Below are 17,935 nucleotides of genomic sequence, written 5' to 3'. Positions count from 1 at the left end.
CTACATTCATTTTGTGGCTCTTTCTCCATTAATCTTATTACAAAGTGTTACTGTAATATTGATTGGTAATGGGCTGTATTCCTATTTTGTGTCTATGAAAATTTTTCAGATACTATAACAGAATTTCTGATTAAAACAGTTGCAGAATTTGGGCAACATATGGATGAGATGTAGCATGCATTTATAATGTATTATTTTACTCTGCACAAAATTAAATAAAAATTTGATCACAAAAACAAACTGTAGGGTTATACAATTACTTCAAAGTGGAGTTTTTGTCATCTTTTTATAAATGTATCCAGTTATGAAGGGTATGTTTTTGATGGTTTGCAGTCTTCATCTAAAATGTAACTGTTTGACTATTACTGCTACTACTTTTTTTTATTTTTTAATGCGAATTTTGCATGGGAATCACCTGGGTGAATGTGTGTTTTTTGTTTCTAAAACTTTTGGAATCCTTCCATATGCTGTTACGGTTATTATTTGTATGCAGTTTTTAGATATGGATTAAAATGGATATGGTGGTTTGTGGGTGATGAAGGATGACGATGAAATATGACCTATTTATTAAAAAAAGGTGAAAGATAAAGATTACAAGCAACACATTTGAGGTGAGAAATACAGAACAATCAATTACTTTTCATGGTGAGAAGCTGAGCACTGATTAGTGATGGGTAATTGCAGTTCTTCTGTGCCGAGAGAAGAGAAAACAGACTAAGTCCTGCAGATCAATGACTCCCCGGTGAATTACTATTGACTAAACAAGTGTTATGGCTGAACACTGGATAAGCCAAAGTTGAGACTGCCTTAAAAATCACATTCACTGCCTCCAATCAGGCCTTCCACTTGGAAATTAAACAAGGAAACCTCTGGGGTGACTTCACCACTGACCTCGTACTCTGCCAGCTCTTCAGCAAAAATTGGAGAGCGGAAACACATAATAAATTCATTTCTAGGAATGCATTATTTCAGAGTGTTTTTAGTAGCTATTCAAATTTAATCATGTTTGAGCAGCAGCGTCAGAGGCACAGCAGTCATTCCTAAACATCTCTAAAGCACTACAGCAGCGAGGAATTCGGGGCACTGATTCAAACATCTCAATCAGTGCTGGTGGTGTGACTGTGCTCCGAGTCCGAGGCATATGTCCTTGGGTGTGTCTCACACATTGTCAGTGTGTGTTGGTGTGGGGGTAGTGGCGGCGGTCGTAGGATGCTTGAGTGGGAGCAACAGCTGCACAGCGGCTAAGTTTTCTGGCCCGAGGCTTTGCTCAATCTTCAGCCGTGTCTTGATGGGGAGTGATACGGTAGACTGTGATTAAATGCAGGAAAAGATTCCCCGTCATTGAGAAGAGAAACACGAGGATGCTCTTTGGATAATCTGAACATAAAGGGTTTTTTTAATGCTACTTGTCTCGCGTCTCGTGACTGTCTAAAGACACACAAAAGCTTGAATGTCAAACAGGGATCTATAACCAGGGTTCCCACAGATTGTCATGGACAAAAGTTAAAAACACAAAATAAGCTTTTTTTTCTTGCCCCACGTGTCTCTGCATTTTTAAAAGATATAAGATTCAAACTTTGTTCAGCCTTTTAAAGTTCTGTGGCCCTCTCCTGCAGCCAAAGTGCTTAAAAATGATTTAACATGCCTAGTGAGCAGACATTAAGGGAGGAAATTAAGAAATGCACATGATAAATAAACAAAAAGGTAACCAAAACATTTCACATGTAAACAAATGTTAGAGCTTTGTTAGGTTATCAGCCACAGAAACTATATTTTCCAATGTGTTACATTACCGTAATTTAATTTATTACAAAAAACACATTTTCATGATTTTTCCAAAACGTTGAGTGATTTTCACAAATTCCATGAGTTTTTCAGGTCTGGAAAATGTGATTTTTCCATGACCGTGGGAACCCTGCATAACGCACAACTGGGGGAGGGGGGAAAGTCTGGTGAGCTGCAATAAAAGTCCTCATGTCATTGGCCATAATACTTTATAAAAAGGGATTAAAGGAATTGTCCAACATTTTGGGAAATGAACTTATTCAAATACTGAATTATTCCTTTCATAATTTATAGATTCTTTTTCGATGAGTTAGAATCCATGAATTTATGATCGTCTAAAGACACCAGGAGGTCACGGACGCAAGTAGTTCTGGTATCAGCAGTCTGCAAATACAGCCCCAAAATACATACAAACAGAATGCACAGATTTGCTAAATCTTTGACCTATTTTCAATTAACATTAACATTTAATGTTCAGACTTTGTTCTTTTTGTGATGCCTGCAACATGTTCCAAAAAAAGTTGAGACATGGGCAACAAAAGATGAGAAAGTTGTGAAATACTAAAAAAAAACACGTTGAAAAGTCCACAGGTAAACAGGTTAATTGGTAACAGTTTATATTCCCATTATTGGGTAAGAAAGGGAAATCCTGAAAAGGCTAAGTCGTCCTGAGCATGAGCAATTTGTGTCAAAACACATGGAAAAGTCCAACAGTTTGGGAAAAAATTAACCCACAATTGCAAGGAATTTAGGGATTTCCTTATCCATAATATGATCAAAAGATTCAGAGAATCCTGTAAAATCTCTTCACGTGACAGGCAGGGCTGAAAACCATCTTGAATGCCCGTGACCTTCAACCTTTCAGACAGCACTGCATTAAAAACTGACATGATCGTGTAAAATATTACCACATAAGCTCAGGAAGACTTTGGAAACCATTGTCAGTGAGTTAAGAGTCAACCAAGCAAAGTGAAGCCATGTATCAACAACATCAAGACACACCGTCAACTTCTTTGGGTCCAAGCTCATCTGAGATGGACTGGCATGAAGTGGAAAGTGTGCTATGGTCTGACCAGTCCACATTTAAAAATCATGGACGTCATGTCCTCTAGGTTACAGAGGAAAAGGACAATTAAGACTGTTACCAGCTCAAAGTTCAAAGCATCTGTGATGGTATGGAGGTGTGTTAGTGCCCATGGAATTATTTCTAACTTTCACACCTGTGAAGACACCATGAATGCTTTAAGGTGCATACAGGTTTTGGAGCAACATGTTCTGCCATCCAGTCTAAGTCTGGATGAAAATGCAAAGCCACATTGTGCATGCTACAACGGCATGGCTTTGCAGTTAAAGAGTTAAGTACTAGACCGGCCTGCCTGCAGTCTAAACCTGTGTCCCATTGAAATATATGAAGCATACAATACAACAACAGAGTTTGGACTGTTGAGCAGCTGAAGTAAAAAATCTGGAAGAATTTGACTTTCACTACTGCAGTAGCGATGGGAAAGTGGAGTTGTGGTATCAAGTTTCAACCCATAAACTGTCTGACCCAACTGTGAGCAGCGGCACACTGATTCGCCCGCACAGCTGTCAATGTCGACATCACAAGCCCTTTTAAATGCATCAAATCAGCAATTAAAACTAACATTAGAAACACAAACGCTTGTCATGCGTGATAAGCACTAACTAGCTTGACAATTAATTTATAGATTTATAAACAGGTAAAAGGCAATGAGCAATTTCAGAATAAAAGACACAAAAATTAGAAAAAAGGGAGGTGTAAGAAAGTTACCTGAAAATAAGAAAAAAAGGAAATGACTAGAAAAAAAATTCCAAATTTACTAATTTCTTGTAATTTGCAGAACAGTTCTCGCCAAGATGTTCATAAGCTTTTCCCCCCACATTTTCGAAAGAAATCAATCAAGTTACTCAGATTTCAAAGCTTTAAATACTCGTAAAAGTGTCTGAAGGCAGCACAAGAAAAGTGATGTCAGTATTTCAAAGGGTTCAAGGCATGTTATTAGAAAGTGGGACCTAATCAGAGCTACGTTACACTGATCATGTTGAGTGGCGAGGATATTGTTGCATGAGAAGAGGGCGATCCCTGGCAGGAGTGTTGTGTCTAATGTGTCAAAACGCCTGGCATCATGGGGAAAAAAAGGAAAAACAAAGTGCCTCATGGCTCCAATCCTCAGGCGTGCTCACACTTGACTCAGAACACACTCTGAGGATTGAGAGCCACCTGTTTAATGAGTGACAGACACAACAGCTGCACTGCTGCCTGACCTTCAGCCAAAACACACGCACGCACACTCCGCGTTTGTTGTTGGGCAAACTGCTGACGCACATGAGAATGGGGTCACGTGGAAACGATTCCCTTCAATTTGGAGCCGTTTCCGTAAGAATGAGCTAAGTGGGAGTGATCTGTCACATATTTTTACACATTTATTGAACCAATAATACAGTTAGATACATGTGAAAGTGTGTATGTGTATGTGAAGGGTTACACATAGGTTGTTACTGGCTGGTCGGAGGTGGAGTTGATTCTGGAAGAGAGGGTGGAGTCGCTTCTTCAGGTCTCGGCAACTCAACCTGTACAAATAAAGCCACGTTAATGATTCTATTCATAATTCAAGGTTCCTTCACATATTTACTAATTCAATTTCAAAACTTTTCCATAACATTTCATTCCATTTTCAAAATTTTACTGAAGTAAAAAGCCTGTCTAGATAGCCTATATAGTCAGCCTATATAGCAATAATGCCATACATTATTAAACAGGCACTTCCCAGGTATTTGCAGATAAGTAAACTTTTAGCGCTTTCTAACTTAACTTCCTCATAAGACATTTCCATCACCAACTAGCTGCATGTGCCAACAGACCAGACTGCATAAATATATGGATGTCAGTGCAATTTGACGTGCGTTTACGTTATAATTTTGACAAGTTTCTATGCATTTAATTGTTGTTTGACAAAGGGTTTATGGACATGTCTGATACGATTTGGGCATGAAGCGCAGCACTTGATGTTTAATTAGCAATACAAGGAGCATATTTTGCATATACGAGTTCTTTCAAAACATAAATTAACCATTTGAAATCTAAGCTAATTGGCTTGATTTCTTTCAAATACATGGGAAGAAAGCAGTGAGCAAATGACCCAAATTTTAGCAAGAAATTGGTAAAAAAAAAAACAAAAAAAAAAAACAAACTTTGACAATGGGCTTAAAAAAATACAACAATTTTTTAACATAATTTTAATTATGTTTTTTCAACATTTTTCTTTTTCCCTAGACATTTTTTTCCATTAACTTTTTTTAAAAAGATTTTTTTTCTAGATCTACCATTTTCATTCTCTAGATCTACCATTTTCATTCAATTTGTGGATAATTTATTACCAAGCTGATCATTGCCTTTTCCCCCATGTTTTGAATGAGACTGCACCACTTTGTGCTAGTTTCAAAGAGTTAAACAACACCCAAAATATTACATATTCAAAACTATTCCAAAACTGATGATTATTTTAATAAATGTTATATCCTCTCTTTAACCTCTTTTCTGTCTTCAGTGAGGGTCTTATAACGTAACAGTAATAATCTGTAAAAGAACATTTCTTCAGAGATGTTGGAGGGGTGTGGAGGCATCTGTTTGGAGCGTGGGCGGCCGTGTTTTGAGCGCCAGCTGGAGGCAGACAGGGGACATGCTTCCCTACCGCCTGCAGCCGGCTCAGAAAACACGCCGCCCACGCCTCGCTGCTTTTATAAACCTGCTTCTGTACGGTAGCACACACAGAGGGAGGACAAAATAACACAAACCTTTCAACTTTGCAATGTAACATATTACAACATCGTGGCCTTAAAAGTAGAAAGCTGGATCAATATCACTTTAACCAGAGCGGTCTCATAAATAGTCACTGCAGGACCACAGCACTGGGCCGCACGAGATGGGAGTGTTGTGTTCCTGTTATTTTGTCCAACTGGAGCTAGCTTTGCACAACAAATTTAATCCAACTGAAGCAACAACAAAGACTTTTTTAAACAAAACAGCTTCCGTTTTGGGAAAAGTAGCAACGTGTCTTCGTTTTTTGCCAATGTAATAATACTAAACAAGCTGTACTGATACTCAAACATCAAATTTGTTTTGCATTTCTCTCTTTCTAACTTTATTTAAGGATAAACAAGGGCAAACTGTACAATTATCACAGCTTAAAGACTGACTGCAGTGAAGGATCACTGCAACAACTCTTCAGAGCTCTCTTTATATTTTACCTGCAGATTAAATATCCTAAATAATCTAGCTAACACCGATTTGTTCGAAACATGTCTGAATGTGTTGAGACCTTAGTCCAACGTCTCTTCTTTGCTAAAATTGCAAAAACTGCTAATTAATCAATACTGTGTATATACGGGGAAACAAAGAAACACTTAATGGATACTGACTGCTGCACTGCAATTGTTTAAGAATCTGAAATGAAGGTAGCCTTTTCAAATGAAGTTTCTTTTAAATTACTCCAAGCAGGTTTGTCCAAGTTAAGATTCCTCTTCTTTTCTTGTGGAGTGTCGCAACAGTGGCTTTAAAAATGACAATGTACATATGAAACTCATTCTATGAGAAATTTTAGTCAAACTACAATAGTAAGACCAAGAAGTAACACTGGACAAGGGTGTATGTTTTAATTTCTTTTAGCAATGTGGGGACACATATGAAGCATGGCATCCTCCCCTTGGAAACTTTGGGCATAAAACACTATTTCCTGCACGCTGGTGAAGTTTTATGCACCGATTTATGGCGGAAATGTCTTCATTTATGTAAACAAAAATGAAAGTTACAAAAGTTTGTACAATTAAATGTGCTACCAGCTAACCACCCAGCTAATAAGAAAACACACTTTACTGTTTATTTGTGGCAGCAACGAACCCAGAAATATGGAGAGAGATGAGAGGAGAATGGAAATCAGTGGGCAAAAACCCCGTTTTCCAAATCACTCATCTCTTCCTCTTACTCCTCCTCATTGACAACCTCAATGCCAAAAGCGTTGTGTAAAACAGAGTGGGACACTGTAGGTGCTCTCAGCAGCTCCGTCTGCAGCAGAGCATAACACACTGTAGCACTGTTGTTGTCGCTGTGTCCATTACCCTTCAGTTACAACATGACTGCTACTGTTGGCACTAATATATATTACATATTATATATCATCGTTGAAATTGCATTTAACTTGCACGCCCACATTTCAGCAGCCCAATCAAATGCAACAGATCTGTAACCACACTGGGAAAAAGCTTTGTGTTAACCCTATGAAACCTGAGCAAACTGTCTTGAAAACATGGGAAGACAGCCATGAGTAACTTAACAAATGGCCCTAAAATTGGCAAGATATTAAAAAGCAAATCACCTGAAAATAACAAAGGAGACTACAACCAGAAACAAACAAGGAAATAACCTAAAAGAGGGGCTTAAAATAAATCAAATAAAGTAACATTTTCTTGTAACAGGATTTTAAGTATAAAATTATCTAGACAGTTTTCTCAACACTCTCTCCTTCTTTTAAGCAAAATTTCAGATGATTTTCTTGTCATGTTTTACTTATTTTTTGCAATTTCTGGGACATTTCTTCCAAAGTTGCTCACTGCCTTTGTCCCCGACCTTTTCTTAAGCGATCAAAGAATCAAAGGTTTAAATGCTTTTAAAAGACATCTGGATGCAGCAAAAGAAAACTGATGTGGATCCAGGTTTCCAAGGGTTAATCCTGCTTGATATCTGTTGCAGTTTTTCCAAACGAAAGAGATATTTTATTTGCATGACAAGACAAGCTGACGTCTTATAGTTTCCTGGGAATAATGCAAACATCCACGTGGTCTTAAATGATCTCTTTCAGTGTGAGCTGTTGAAGAGAACAGCATCACGTGCACTAGCTTTGGTTTGTCCTCATATTGTGAAAATGCTGCAGCATGAACGACCTTCAGAGGCTCTGGCCGTCTTTAAGTTTATAGCTCCTGCACTGATTAGTGGTAGTGATTCTATGTTAACACACGGGACAAAGAGGACAGGACGACATGCTCGCTATACACATCATACACACACACACACACACACAACAGGGCAAACACTAATATGTCAGGTGATGTTATGGAACAGTGTCCTCTAAGACCATAAAAGTGGTGTCCTGTAGCTCCTGCAGCAGGTCTGCATGCTAATCCTGTGCTTGTAAAAACTCCAGGAAGACGTGATCCAAATTTCCCCCACTTTTAATGTCGGTCCAACTCTGACGTCCACACTTTTGTCTTTAATAAAGTGCTATTCCAATTCCCTAAATGACAAAATCTCTGTGAAAATAAAATGTAGGCCACAGAGCACAGTATGTCATCGGTTGCCAAATCAAGTGTGTCTATTAATGAGTACATCTTTTTTTTTTCCTCATTAGGCAATCAGTGATGCACAGAGGATGCCAGGAAGGCTGGAGCAAAATATATTTCGCCTAGATGGCTCCATCCAAAATTAACTCGTAGCCTAGTTTGGATTTGAAGAATTTATGCTTCTCCTTTAGAGTCAAACTTGGTTTTGCTCAGACAGAGCTGATTCAACTTTGCATCAATCAGAGTGTCACCATGTAAAACGTCTACAATGAGAGCCTTGAACCTGGAGAGATTTAAAAATACTTCTTCCTTGGATCTCGAGTTAGTGTCTGTGTCTTTGAAGTCGAGTTCAGAAAACAACAGTTTGTCCTTCATGAGGAGGATGAGACCTGTTTTTTCCTCAAGACTGCAGCCCACACTGCCTCTCCTTTCTCTGCTTTTGCCAAAATATAAACGCGAAGCCGTAAAAATAGCCGTGTTAAATCCTAACCTCTGGCTACTTTAAGAAATCGGAAATGATGGCTGCAGCCAGGAACGAGCTGGCTCAGTGTGGAGCAAGCAGTCATTTGGACAAGTATCCATCATCTACACCAGACCACTGCCCCAAAACAGCCCTCCTTCACGGAGCTGGCCTCAGTGCTTCAGCTTTGAAGTCGCTGCCGTTGGACGGCTATGTGTGGTTAAAAAAAGTGTTTGCTGTTCTTACCAGTTTCTCTGCCCGCTGCCTCAGTTTCCTCCAGACTGTGTGGTGAGCCTGCAGAGACGGAGACAACGTGACTAACAGGCACATGGAGACACCGATAAACAACTTTTACTGTGCCAAACAAAGGACAAGCTTTGATATGAAAACAACAATCAAATGTCATGTATAATCTGTTCTGTGACAGCGCGGTTTTACAGAGAATCTAGAGGGAAACCACTGCAGTCTGTGAAACAATCACTTAAAAATGGACTTTTTTTCTGACTGTGGAATTAAAACCTGCAATTACCTGAAGCAAGATAACATTTCAAACTGATATTCACCTTTAAATCTGACATTTTTCATGCTACAGAAATCTTGGTAGAATTAGTTTTATGTAACTGTTCGCACTATCACATCACAGCAAGAGGGCTCAAGGTTCTCCCCGTGTTTACCCCGGTTTTTTGGCTTCCTCCGACAGCCCAAAGACATGTATGTTTAGTGAACTGGGGACTCTAAACTAGTCGTACGAATGTGACTGGTTGTTTCTATGCGTTAGTCCGAGGATTAGGCAGGTTCCATTAACCCTCAAATTCGAAAAAAAAAACCCCAACCTCTCCCATTTATCACAACAGAAATAAAATGCTTTTACGCTCACATGAGGTGGTATTTTGGGCGATTCAATGGAAACACTTTTTTTGCGTTCATAGGTCACATGATGCGAGAAAGCAGTAAAAGCTATGCGCTGGTCAGTAGGACCTGGCTCAGTTAGGCATGATGCAGCAGGAGCTACAAGATGTGTTATTGCATCGCATTACTCTTCAAAAGTTGAGTGGATCATCTGGAGGTTTTGAATCCACAATTCCTCTGTGAAATCGTGGACTATCACCTCCCAGAAATCCCTCATACGTGGCCACTCCCAGGTATAAGAGGCCTGCCTTTCCATTATTGCTCAAATAACACTTCTATCTCTCTTTTGATTGGGAATAATGACGGCTAGTATGGCGGCTGCAATATGAAATAATAGATCCCCATAGGACCAGGGGTGACCCCAATACTTGACTGTTCGATCGAAGGAGCCTGATTCTACAACCAACCTCACAGTCCAAATGTTACAGATGTGGGAAAATTTTATTATGGAACAAAGGATCATTTCATTTGGGCTTCATGGGGGTGCTGAATGTCTGATTTTAACATAAAGCTGCTTGGTTTCCTCCAATAAATCATGATATTTAACCTATTTTGGCATAAATTATTTAATGAGAGCAGTCACACACGAACATGGCACTCACAACCACAGAGAGCAAGCAGGAACGAAACTAAATGACAAATTCTGTCTGTCAATTGTTTGTCTCCCCTTCAGTACTGTAGACAGCGCTGAGGCTGCAACTACAAGCAAACACCTACACACACACTCATCCCCCCGGGACACAACAAACAGTGCTGGATTGAACACGTCCTATTATAAAACATGATCTTTTGCCAAGTCAAGAACACAAATTGTTTAATTGGGTGTTTCAGTTTTTTTGTCTGGTTTGGAAAAAATAGAAACTAATGTAATGTAATGTACATCTTTACTTAATACCATTTTTGATACTTTTAACATTGAAGGCATAGGACCAATATAACAAAGCTATAACAAACATGATGCTGATGACTTTTTCCTCGGACAATAGCAGAAAAAAAGCAGAATCACATTTGGAACGATTTCAAATATTCACAATTGACAACTCTAGCCACCGTCATCGACACACATTCATACCTGCAGCTGCAGAGGCAGGGAGAGACCCTGTGCCCGTCGGTGGAGGCCTGAGTGTCCCTCGCCCAGGCTGTGGAGGGCCGTCACCTCGTACTGGGAGCAGAGGCCGGTCCTGGCCACCAGGGGCCCCGCACTCAGCAGCACATGATCCCCACATCTACAAAACGAAGAAAAACATAAATGATTATGGGAGTATAGGTGAGAGAAAACACAATATAAACCCTCATTTAGATCCATAAAATGTGACGTGTAGCAGACAAAACAGTGGAAACATGCAGGCAGCAAACTGAAGTTTAAACTAAACTGTGTGCATGAAAAGTCACCTGTGAAGCATCACTTTGCCTTTGGGATTCTGTGCTGCCTTCTGTTCTACTTCTTCCTGTTTACACCTGAGAGACACAGAGAAATAAGCTCAACAACAACGCCATCATGTGCTTATGAGCACACTGGGGAGGATATTGCAGGGAGAGGAAACAAAGATACAAAGAAAAGAAGACAAAAAAGGACAGAGGTATGATGCAAGAAAAAGGTACAAAAACAGTCCTGCTGCTCAGTCAGGAGTCAGTTTACCTGCTGTGTGAAAAGACCTCCAGCGCCACAGAGGGCACCACCTCCAGAGGCTCCCACGCCAGGTCCTGGTGGATCAGCTTCTGGGCCCCTCGGGTCAGAGACCGCAACGACTCCTGGCGGGACAAAAAAACAGCCACGTCAGCGAACCAAAACTTGAAGAGGTACAGTTTGAGATCCAAAATCCAACAAATAAAAGCTGTGAATCCCTCACCCTCAGCAACTGCTGGTGACAAGTAGAGACTTCATTAAAAAGTGATAATAAAAAAGTCACACTCTTGTCTGTCTTTTTCACACATAAACACACATTTAAATAAATACTCATTTAAATTTAACACACCCAACAAGTCTCTCTAACAGTCTAATTTTTGCTAAATACAGCAGAGGCAAAGTGTAAAGGAGCCTGTAAGCACAACACTAAAATAATGATTGCTTGAGGCCAAATAATGACTGAAGGAGAATCTGAGAGGTTTCTGTCTTGTTATGTGTTGTCAGTGTAAAATCACGTCACTTTTGGAATCCAATTCAACAAACCAACATGAGTGTCTCTGAACATATCCTCTGGATTCTGCCAAAGACTTTTAACAACTTTCTCTGACGTCTACAATATCTGAGTATTTGATCCCCAAAGATGGGTTTCATGTGGAATATCACTTTAAAAAGAAACTTATAATCAGCTGAAAACTGGCTTTTGCTGTTCTTTAATGGTTTGAGTTCTCATGTGGCTGCAGCCATGTAGATGGTGATAGGTGCCGCAGAAATAACAGCGTTCAGGTTAGTGTTTAAAGAATACTTCACCTGCAAAAGGAACATTTTTTCTTATGAACTATTCACCATGTGTTAAGCTGTTTTGTTTTATCACATACCTTCACGGTGAGCGGAGAGTCCAAAAAAACAAACATTCTTGATGAACTGAAGTCATTTGCTGACAAACTCTCACACAACTCGTGCAAGTCTCCAAGTCTCATTTATCCAGTCAGATCCTCAGCACTTCCAAAACACCATTTTTGAGCCAAAATAGTACAATTTTAAACATTTCTGCCTATTAATGCATGTGTGCCCAGGCATGCTATTTGGCCCTGCATGAGACAGTTTGTTCTGACGTTTTTTTAAATCCTAAGGTTTTCGCCAAAATACAGGAAGTATTGAGCATATGACTGGATAAATAAGACTTGGACTATATTGAATGAGTTGCGTGAGAGTTTGTAAACAGATGTTTGATATCGTTTTGCTGCTGTTAAAGTGTCTCCCATTTACTTAAATTTACTTACATTTTTTGGATTCACCACGAGAAAACCAAAAGTCTTAACAAATTCAATGAAAACAGAGTGAGTATTTGATATACAGCTGGTTATTTTGCAGGTGAAGTATTCCTTTATGTTACTCTATCAAGCAGGCAACTTTTTTTGTGTTAAAGCAGATCTATGAAGGATGACAGAAAAACATCTCAAATACATTTACATGTTTGAAGAAACTCGTGCTGATGGAAACAGACACTTTTATATATCACTGTTGTCAATACTGAAAAATGTTTGCTTCAGGGTCTGAAATAAACTTTGTTCTTTGTCTGCGACTTAGAAGTTTTATGTGCCACTTTAAAAATGTAAGTACTAAACAAAGGAATAAAATGCAGATCTTTCAGACATTATTTAAGTAAAGAACGTGGTCATGCAATGTTTGAAATATTTACACAAAAAACAAAACATTACACTTTCAAATGTCGCTCTATAATCATACATTTCTACAGGTGTCTTTCTGCTGTGGGCTTTCTCTGTTCAGCAAAGTGGCGAATAGCTGGACAATTTTACCCGCCACTGCCAACAATTAACCTGCATTTGGCGTTTAGAAAATAGATACGAGCAAGTAAGCAACAAGAAACACACAGACAGACACACACACACACCTACCTCTGTGGGAGTCCATGAGTCCAGCTGAGGGTCGAGCGCAGCGTCGCAGCAGAAAGCTCCTGAGAGTACTACAAGGAAACAAATGACATGGAAACAAATTAGCACCTCGCCATCTCTCATCAGACTCCAACATGCATGTGGCGATAACTGTGACCTGGCAGGAATTTCATCAGCCTAAACAGTTAAACTCAAACACAACAGACCTACAGAAACAGAAAAACTGCATCTAACTTCCAGCTCTGCCTCAAAAGTTTCTGGCAGAGATTTCGTCATCAGAGAGGGATTCTCTGATGGCTGGCCAGGGTAAAATTGGAAACATAAAGAGAAACAAAATCTCTACCTGGCACTTCTGGTGTGCTAAGCAGCTCCACAGTAAAATCGTCTTTGAACGCCGTCTCCAGCACCTGGCCGAGCAAGGCAGCACAGGAACGCCAGAAAGCCTGAAGGGAAACGAGGGGAACGTCTCAAACTCTTTTTTAACCACTTATTCATTTTCCTATTGCAATAAACATTCATCACAATGACGTGTATATTTAAAAAAAAAAGAAGAGATTTTTAAAGCCTTGGAGTTTTAAAGCCTTGAAACGGTTAAGGGATGAACTGGGCACAAAATGTCTTTGAGGCACATGACCATAATATTTTTGTAATCAGTAAACAGTAGCTTATCTGTAAAAAAAAACAGCTGGACTCTGCTGAAGCATATACACAGAGAGAGGACCAAGTTTAGTCCCTTATTACTTACATTAGAAGCACATGAGTAATAACAACTAATAACTAACTTTAATATTATACACACTTGTATCGCTCTGCACAGAAAATGTGCTTTTCAAAATCAGGCTATAAAACATTTTTTGCACTCAACAGTGTGAATTTTGTTTAAACCGTGTATTTTAGACTTACAGTAGGAGCTGAGGTGGATATTCCAAGATTAAACAAAAATACAGTCTTGCCAAAATGTATGCTGTATGCAAGAACACAGCCAAAATAATCAAATGCATAAAATGCACCAAACAGTCCCTAAGGGTTAATGTACATATGGACATGCAAGTATTGTTTGTACGGAGTATGATAACTCATAGTCATAATGATTAAAACAGTCAATTTTTTTCCTCCAAGATACAACAATTGTTCTTTTGCATGTCTACTCATACGCTGCAGGATTAACCGCCATTTGATCTGTGAAGTAAACATGCCTGTCTGTGTCTGTCTCGACCCAGGTTTAGCAGAGAGAAGTGTTGGAGAGTAGAGCAGACGTAGTAATGTCACTAATGTCACACACCGCGGGCCATCAGGCAATTATGATTGTTGGACTCTGCTGAACTTGTGTAAAACGCCATTCAGTTTTTAAAAACTCTATCATGTACTAAATTAAACATAATAAGAAATTACAATTACCCATCTCAAAATGTACTCATTGTTCAACACTTCTACTGAAAATTCATTAAATTGCCTTACTTTACTAATTTCTCAACTTTTCTACATAAAAAAGTCTTATTTGCATGGGGTTAACACTGTGCATCACAGCTAATAGTGTTGTGTTTCTGTGTTCAGTGCAGTTACAAATGACAATGCATCATATCCGGGTTATAATGTCAGTACATTCAAGTAAATACAGACTGTGCTAACCCTTTGTGAATACGCCCCACAAAAAACAGTCGTGGATGGTGGGATGATTTCAAAATTACATGAGGTCACCTAGTAATACTAGTCCAGTGCAAATATGACTAAAGAAAATGCAGGAGACTCTTTAACATCTAAAGCACTCTGAAATCCTATCAAATAAAATACTTTCTTGTTGTTAAAGTACCTGGTTGACCAGTGTTGGATCGCTGTCTTTAAACGTGAGCAGAGTGAGCGAGCAGGAGTTGGTGAGCGGCTGGTGGAGAGACCACGGCTCCCCGTCCACCAGGGCCAGAGCTGAGTTTGTCACGTGATGCTCCGTCAGGTCTGAGGGGGGACACAGAGAGTTCATCTGAGTGCAAAACAAGCACTTATTTATAGTAAAACATGTAGTTATACATTATTAATACATGCAAATGAAGCTGAGAGGTTTAGTTTCTCACAGATCGTTGACTGTGTTAAGTACAAAAACACTTCAGTCAAAGAATCACACAGAGATTAATCTCCCTGTCACTCACGTCTGGCACAGCTCAGAGGAGTGGACATTCCTCTGTTCATGATGAGCAGTGTACCGTCCAGTCCCGGGCCCTGCATGGACACCTCGATCTTCTCGATGCGAGGGTACAGAGCTCTCTGCCTGGCCTGCTCTCTGGAGAAGACAGCATTGCGATGGCTTCGGATCTCAGCGGTTGATGGACGCACAGCTGCTGCTGCAGATGCAAAGCCTATTTAAGGAGAGAGAAAGGACAGATTCAAGCAGAGAAGAGGGATGCACTTTTAAAAATGCTCACATCTCTCAAAATCAGAGATGTGAGAAATTTTTGGGCCTTGTCCCAGTTGCTTATTGTCCTCTCCCCTTGTTTTTGCAAGAAATCAAACCAAGAGATGTGGGCACTCAATGGTTAGTCTTTAAATTTTGTATTAACTATGCAACCTATTTACATTTCCCTTTTATAAATGATTATATTTGTTTAATGGGAACTGCATCTCCATAAGCCATTTGGGCTAATAACCTCTCCTGCACAGTTTTTAAACATTTTAATTTTCTTTTTATTGTCATTTCTATACATTTGTATGTGCAAGTTAAGATATACTAAACTGAATAACGAACAGTCCCTTACAGCCAAGTTTAGTCCGCTTTCATGGACGCCATTGCAGCTTAATATAGGGTCATATTTAAGGTCATGCTTTTTATCATACGGGTAGCGAGGTTTAGGTTGGTGGCTGGTGGCTATTAAATAATTTTCAAGCAGAATAAAAAGAAAAATTTAAGCCATTTTGTGTAAAAATACTGAAAATAAGCAGCTTGCGAACCGAAATTACCGCAGTGTATTGAAGGAGGCTGCAAACTTTGCCGCATTTGAAACTAAAACCCCAAATTAATAAACCACAACACATCCTAAAACTTTCAATAATAAATTAACTTGAACATTTCTTACTTCTACACCATGTTGGAAATGTGAAACCTAATATAAGACCATCTCTACGGCAGACATGTCAACATGTAGCAGGAAAAGACAGCTGCAGAATTTACTGTAATTATTGACGTTTGTCCCCCGTTTTGACGTAGCGGATAACCGTTTAGCCACGTGAAGCACTAAATGAAACAAAGCCATCGTTTATGTCAATCACTACACGTCTTTCTCCGATATAAAGAAGAACATGTCCAAATGTTTATCCAGACTTTAGCTGTATGAAGCTACGAACTGTCATTTACACCGTGCTAGCTCTCATGCTAATGCTAATCTAGCAAATAGATACTCACGGCGCTGGAGAAGCTGACAAACGGTCCTGGTCGCCATTGAGAAGATTTTTTATAAAAAACAGCATGAAATAGACACGAAAGGTCAAATTAATGAATGTGTGTCACTTGCGCCTCTGAGTGAAGGACGCCATGCCTGTTTGGTGTGCAACGAATATTAAGTCCGGGTAGGAACCAAAGCGAGTGGCGACAAAGGTCCGCGTGACCGAGAGAAGGAGGTGCTGTTCCGGTTTATGACAGCGGGTGTCGCTGTTGACACTCACTTCAATGAGGCTTATGTAAAGAGACACTGCAATACTCTGTATTCTGTACACAGGAATACTCAACTTTGCCTTCAGGACTTTTTTAGGACTTTTGGACATTTCTGGGATTTTTATTTTTATTTTTTAATGATTTTAGGGTGTTTCTACAATTTTAGGCCATTTCCAGGATTTTAGGACATTTCTAGGACTTTAGGATGAGTCTAGGATTTGAGGAAGTTTCAAGGATTTTAGGATATTAGGTGCTCTGTTGGGAGGGGCAGGGGATCCTCCACAAACACTTTTTTTTGGATAAATAAACTCTATTTTGATGCTGTTTTATGCACTCTGGTACCTTATGTATATTAAAAGTGCAAAAACAATTCCCATTATGAATCACTTTATTTTTATTGTGAATTACAAAATGGTTAAGGGGCCACTCCGCACCCTACTGAGGGCCAGACTTGGCTCAGAGTTGAGTATCACTGCTGCAGATATAATATAAAGAGAATAAAAATGTTCTCTATCAGCACCATTTTAATAATCAATAACTAACAACATATCTCAAATACATATTTGATATTTCTTAAGGCACTTGTGCTAAAGTTTTGGTATTTATTATATCCCTCCACAATTAATTTCCGAGTTACCAGAGTCTCAGTTTCCTAAGTGTTGAAAGACCGTTGCTCTTATACTGATTGGATCCAATCCAAAGTTATGATCTTGGCTCTAAAGTCTCACATGTCCCCAATTTCATCCTCTAATGGACTCTAATGGCACTCCGAATTTGACAAATGCTCGTTGGATTTTTCAGGACCAGAATCAGCAGTAAGTGTTGGCACTAATGGCAGCAGCAGGAGGAGCAGGACGCCCGGCCAGGGAACGCAGCCGCAGGACCAAAACATCATAAATCATCTCGACGCAGGCCGAGATGGAGCCAGATTACCGCTAAATAGCAAAGCTGAAAGGCTATTTTCACAATGAGTGCAAAACTAATGACCTCTGGAGGTTAAAGTGAAAGAAGAGAGAACTTCAAAAGTTGTAAATGACACTCAGGAGGAACTGCTTTTACAAATTAAAGAAGTAGAATTACAGGCTGTAAAAATAAGGATGCTTCACACACATCTTTCCCCAGCAGCACAGAAGATCTAAACAATCAGCAGTTTCGAGATTAGAGTCAACAATTCAGTGTCTGACCGAATGTCTCCCGTCCTGCTCCTGAGTTATGGTGTTGAGTAGTGGCCAGAAAAAAAAATATTTGCG

General features: G+C 39.5%; 1 protein-coding gene across 1 annotated transcript; it reads right to left on the bottom strand.

The window, feature by feature from the left end:
* Nucleotides 1-4,208: 4,208 nt before the first annotated feature.
* On the bottom strand, nt 4,209-16,576 carry mrpl39 (mitochondrial ribosomal protein L39). Its single transcript, XM_042512913.1, is given in 11 exon segments — nt 4,209-4,317; nt 4,320-4,377; nt 8,846-8,893; nt 10,581-10,734; nt 10,901-10,966; nt 11,148-11,260; nt 13,052-13,119; nt 13,392-13,491; nt 14,859-14,998; nt 15,190-15,396; nt 16,437-16,576. Coding segments are annotated over 11 exon segments (1,020 nt in total). The 5' UTR covers nt 16,474-16,576; the 3' UTR covers nt 4,209-4,288.
* Nucleotides 16,577-17,935: the final 1,359 nt, after the last annotated feature.

This window comes from Plectropomus leopardus, chromosome 24 (assembly GCF_008729295.1).
Source record: "Plectropomus leopardus isolate mb chromosome 24, YSFRI_Pleo_2.0, whole genome shotgun sequence".
Taxonomy (NCBI): Eukaryota; Metazoa; Chordata; class Actinopteri; order Perciformes; family Serranidae; genus Plectropomus; species Plectropomus leopardus.
This window is presented reverse-complemented; position numbering and strand designations above follow the sequence as displayed.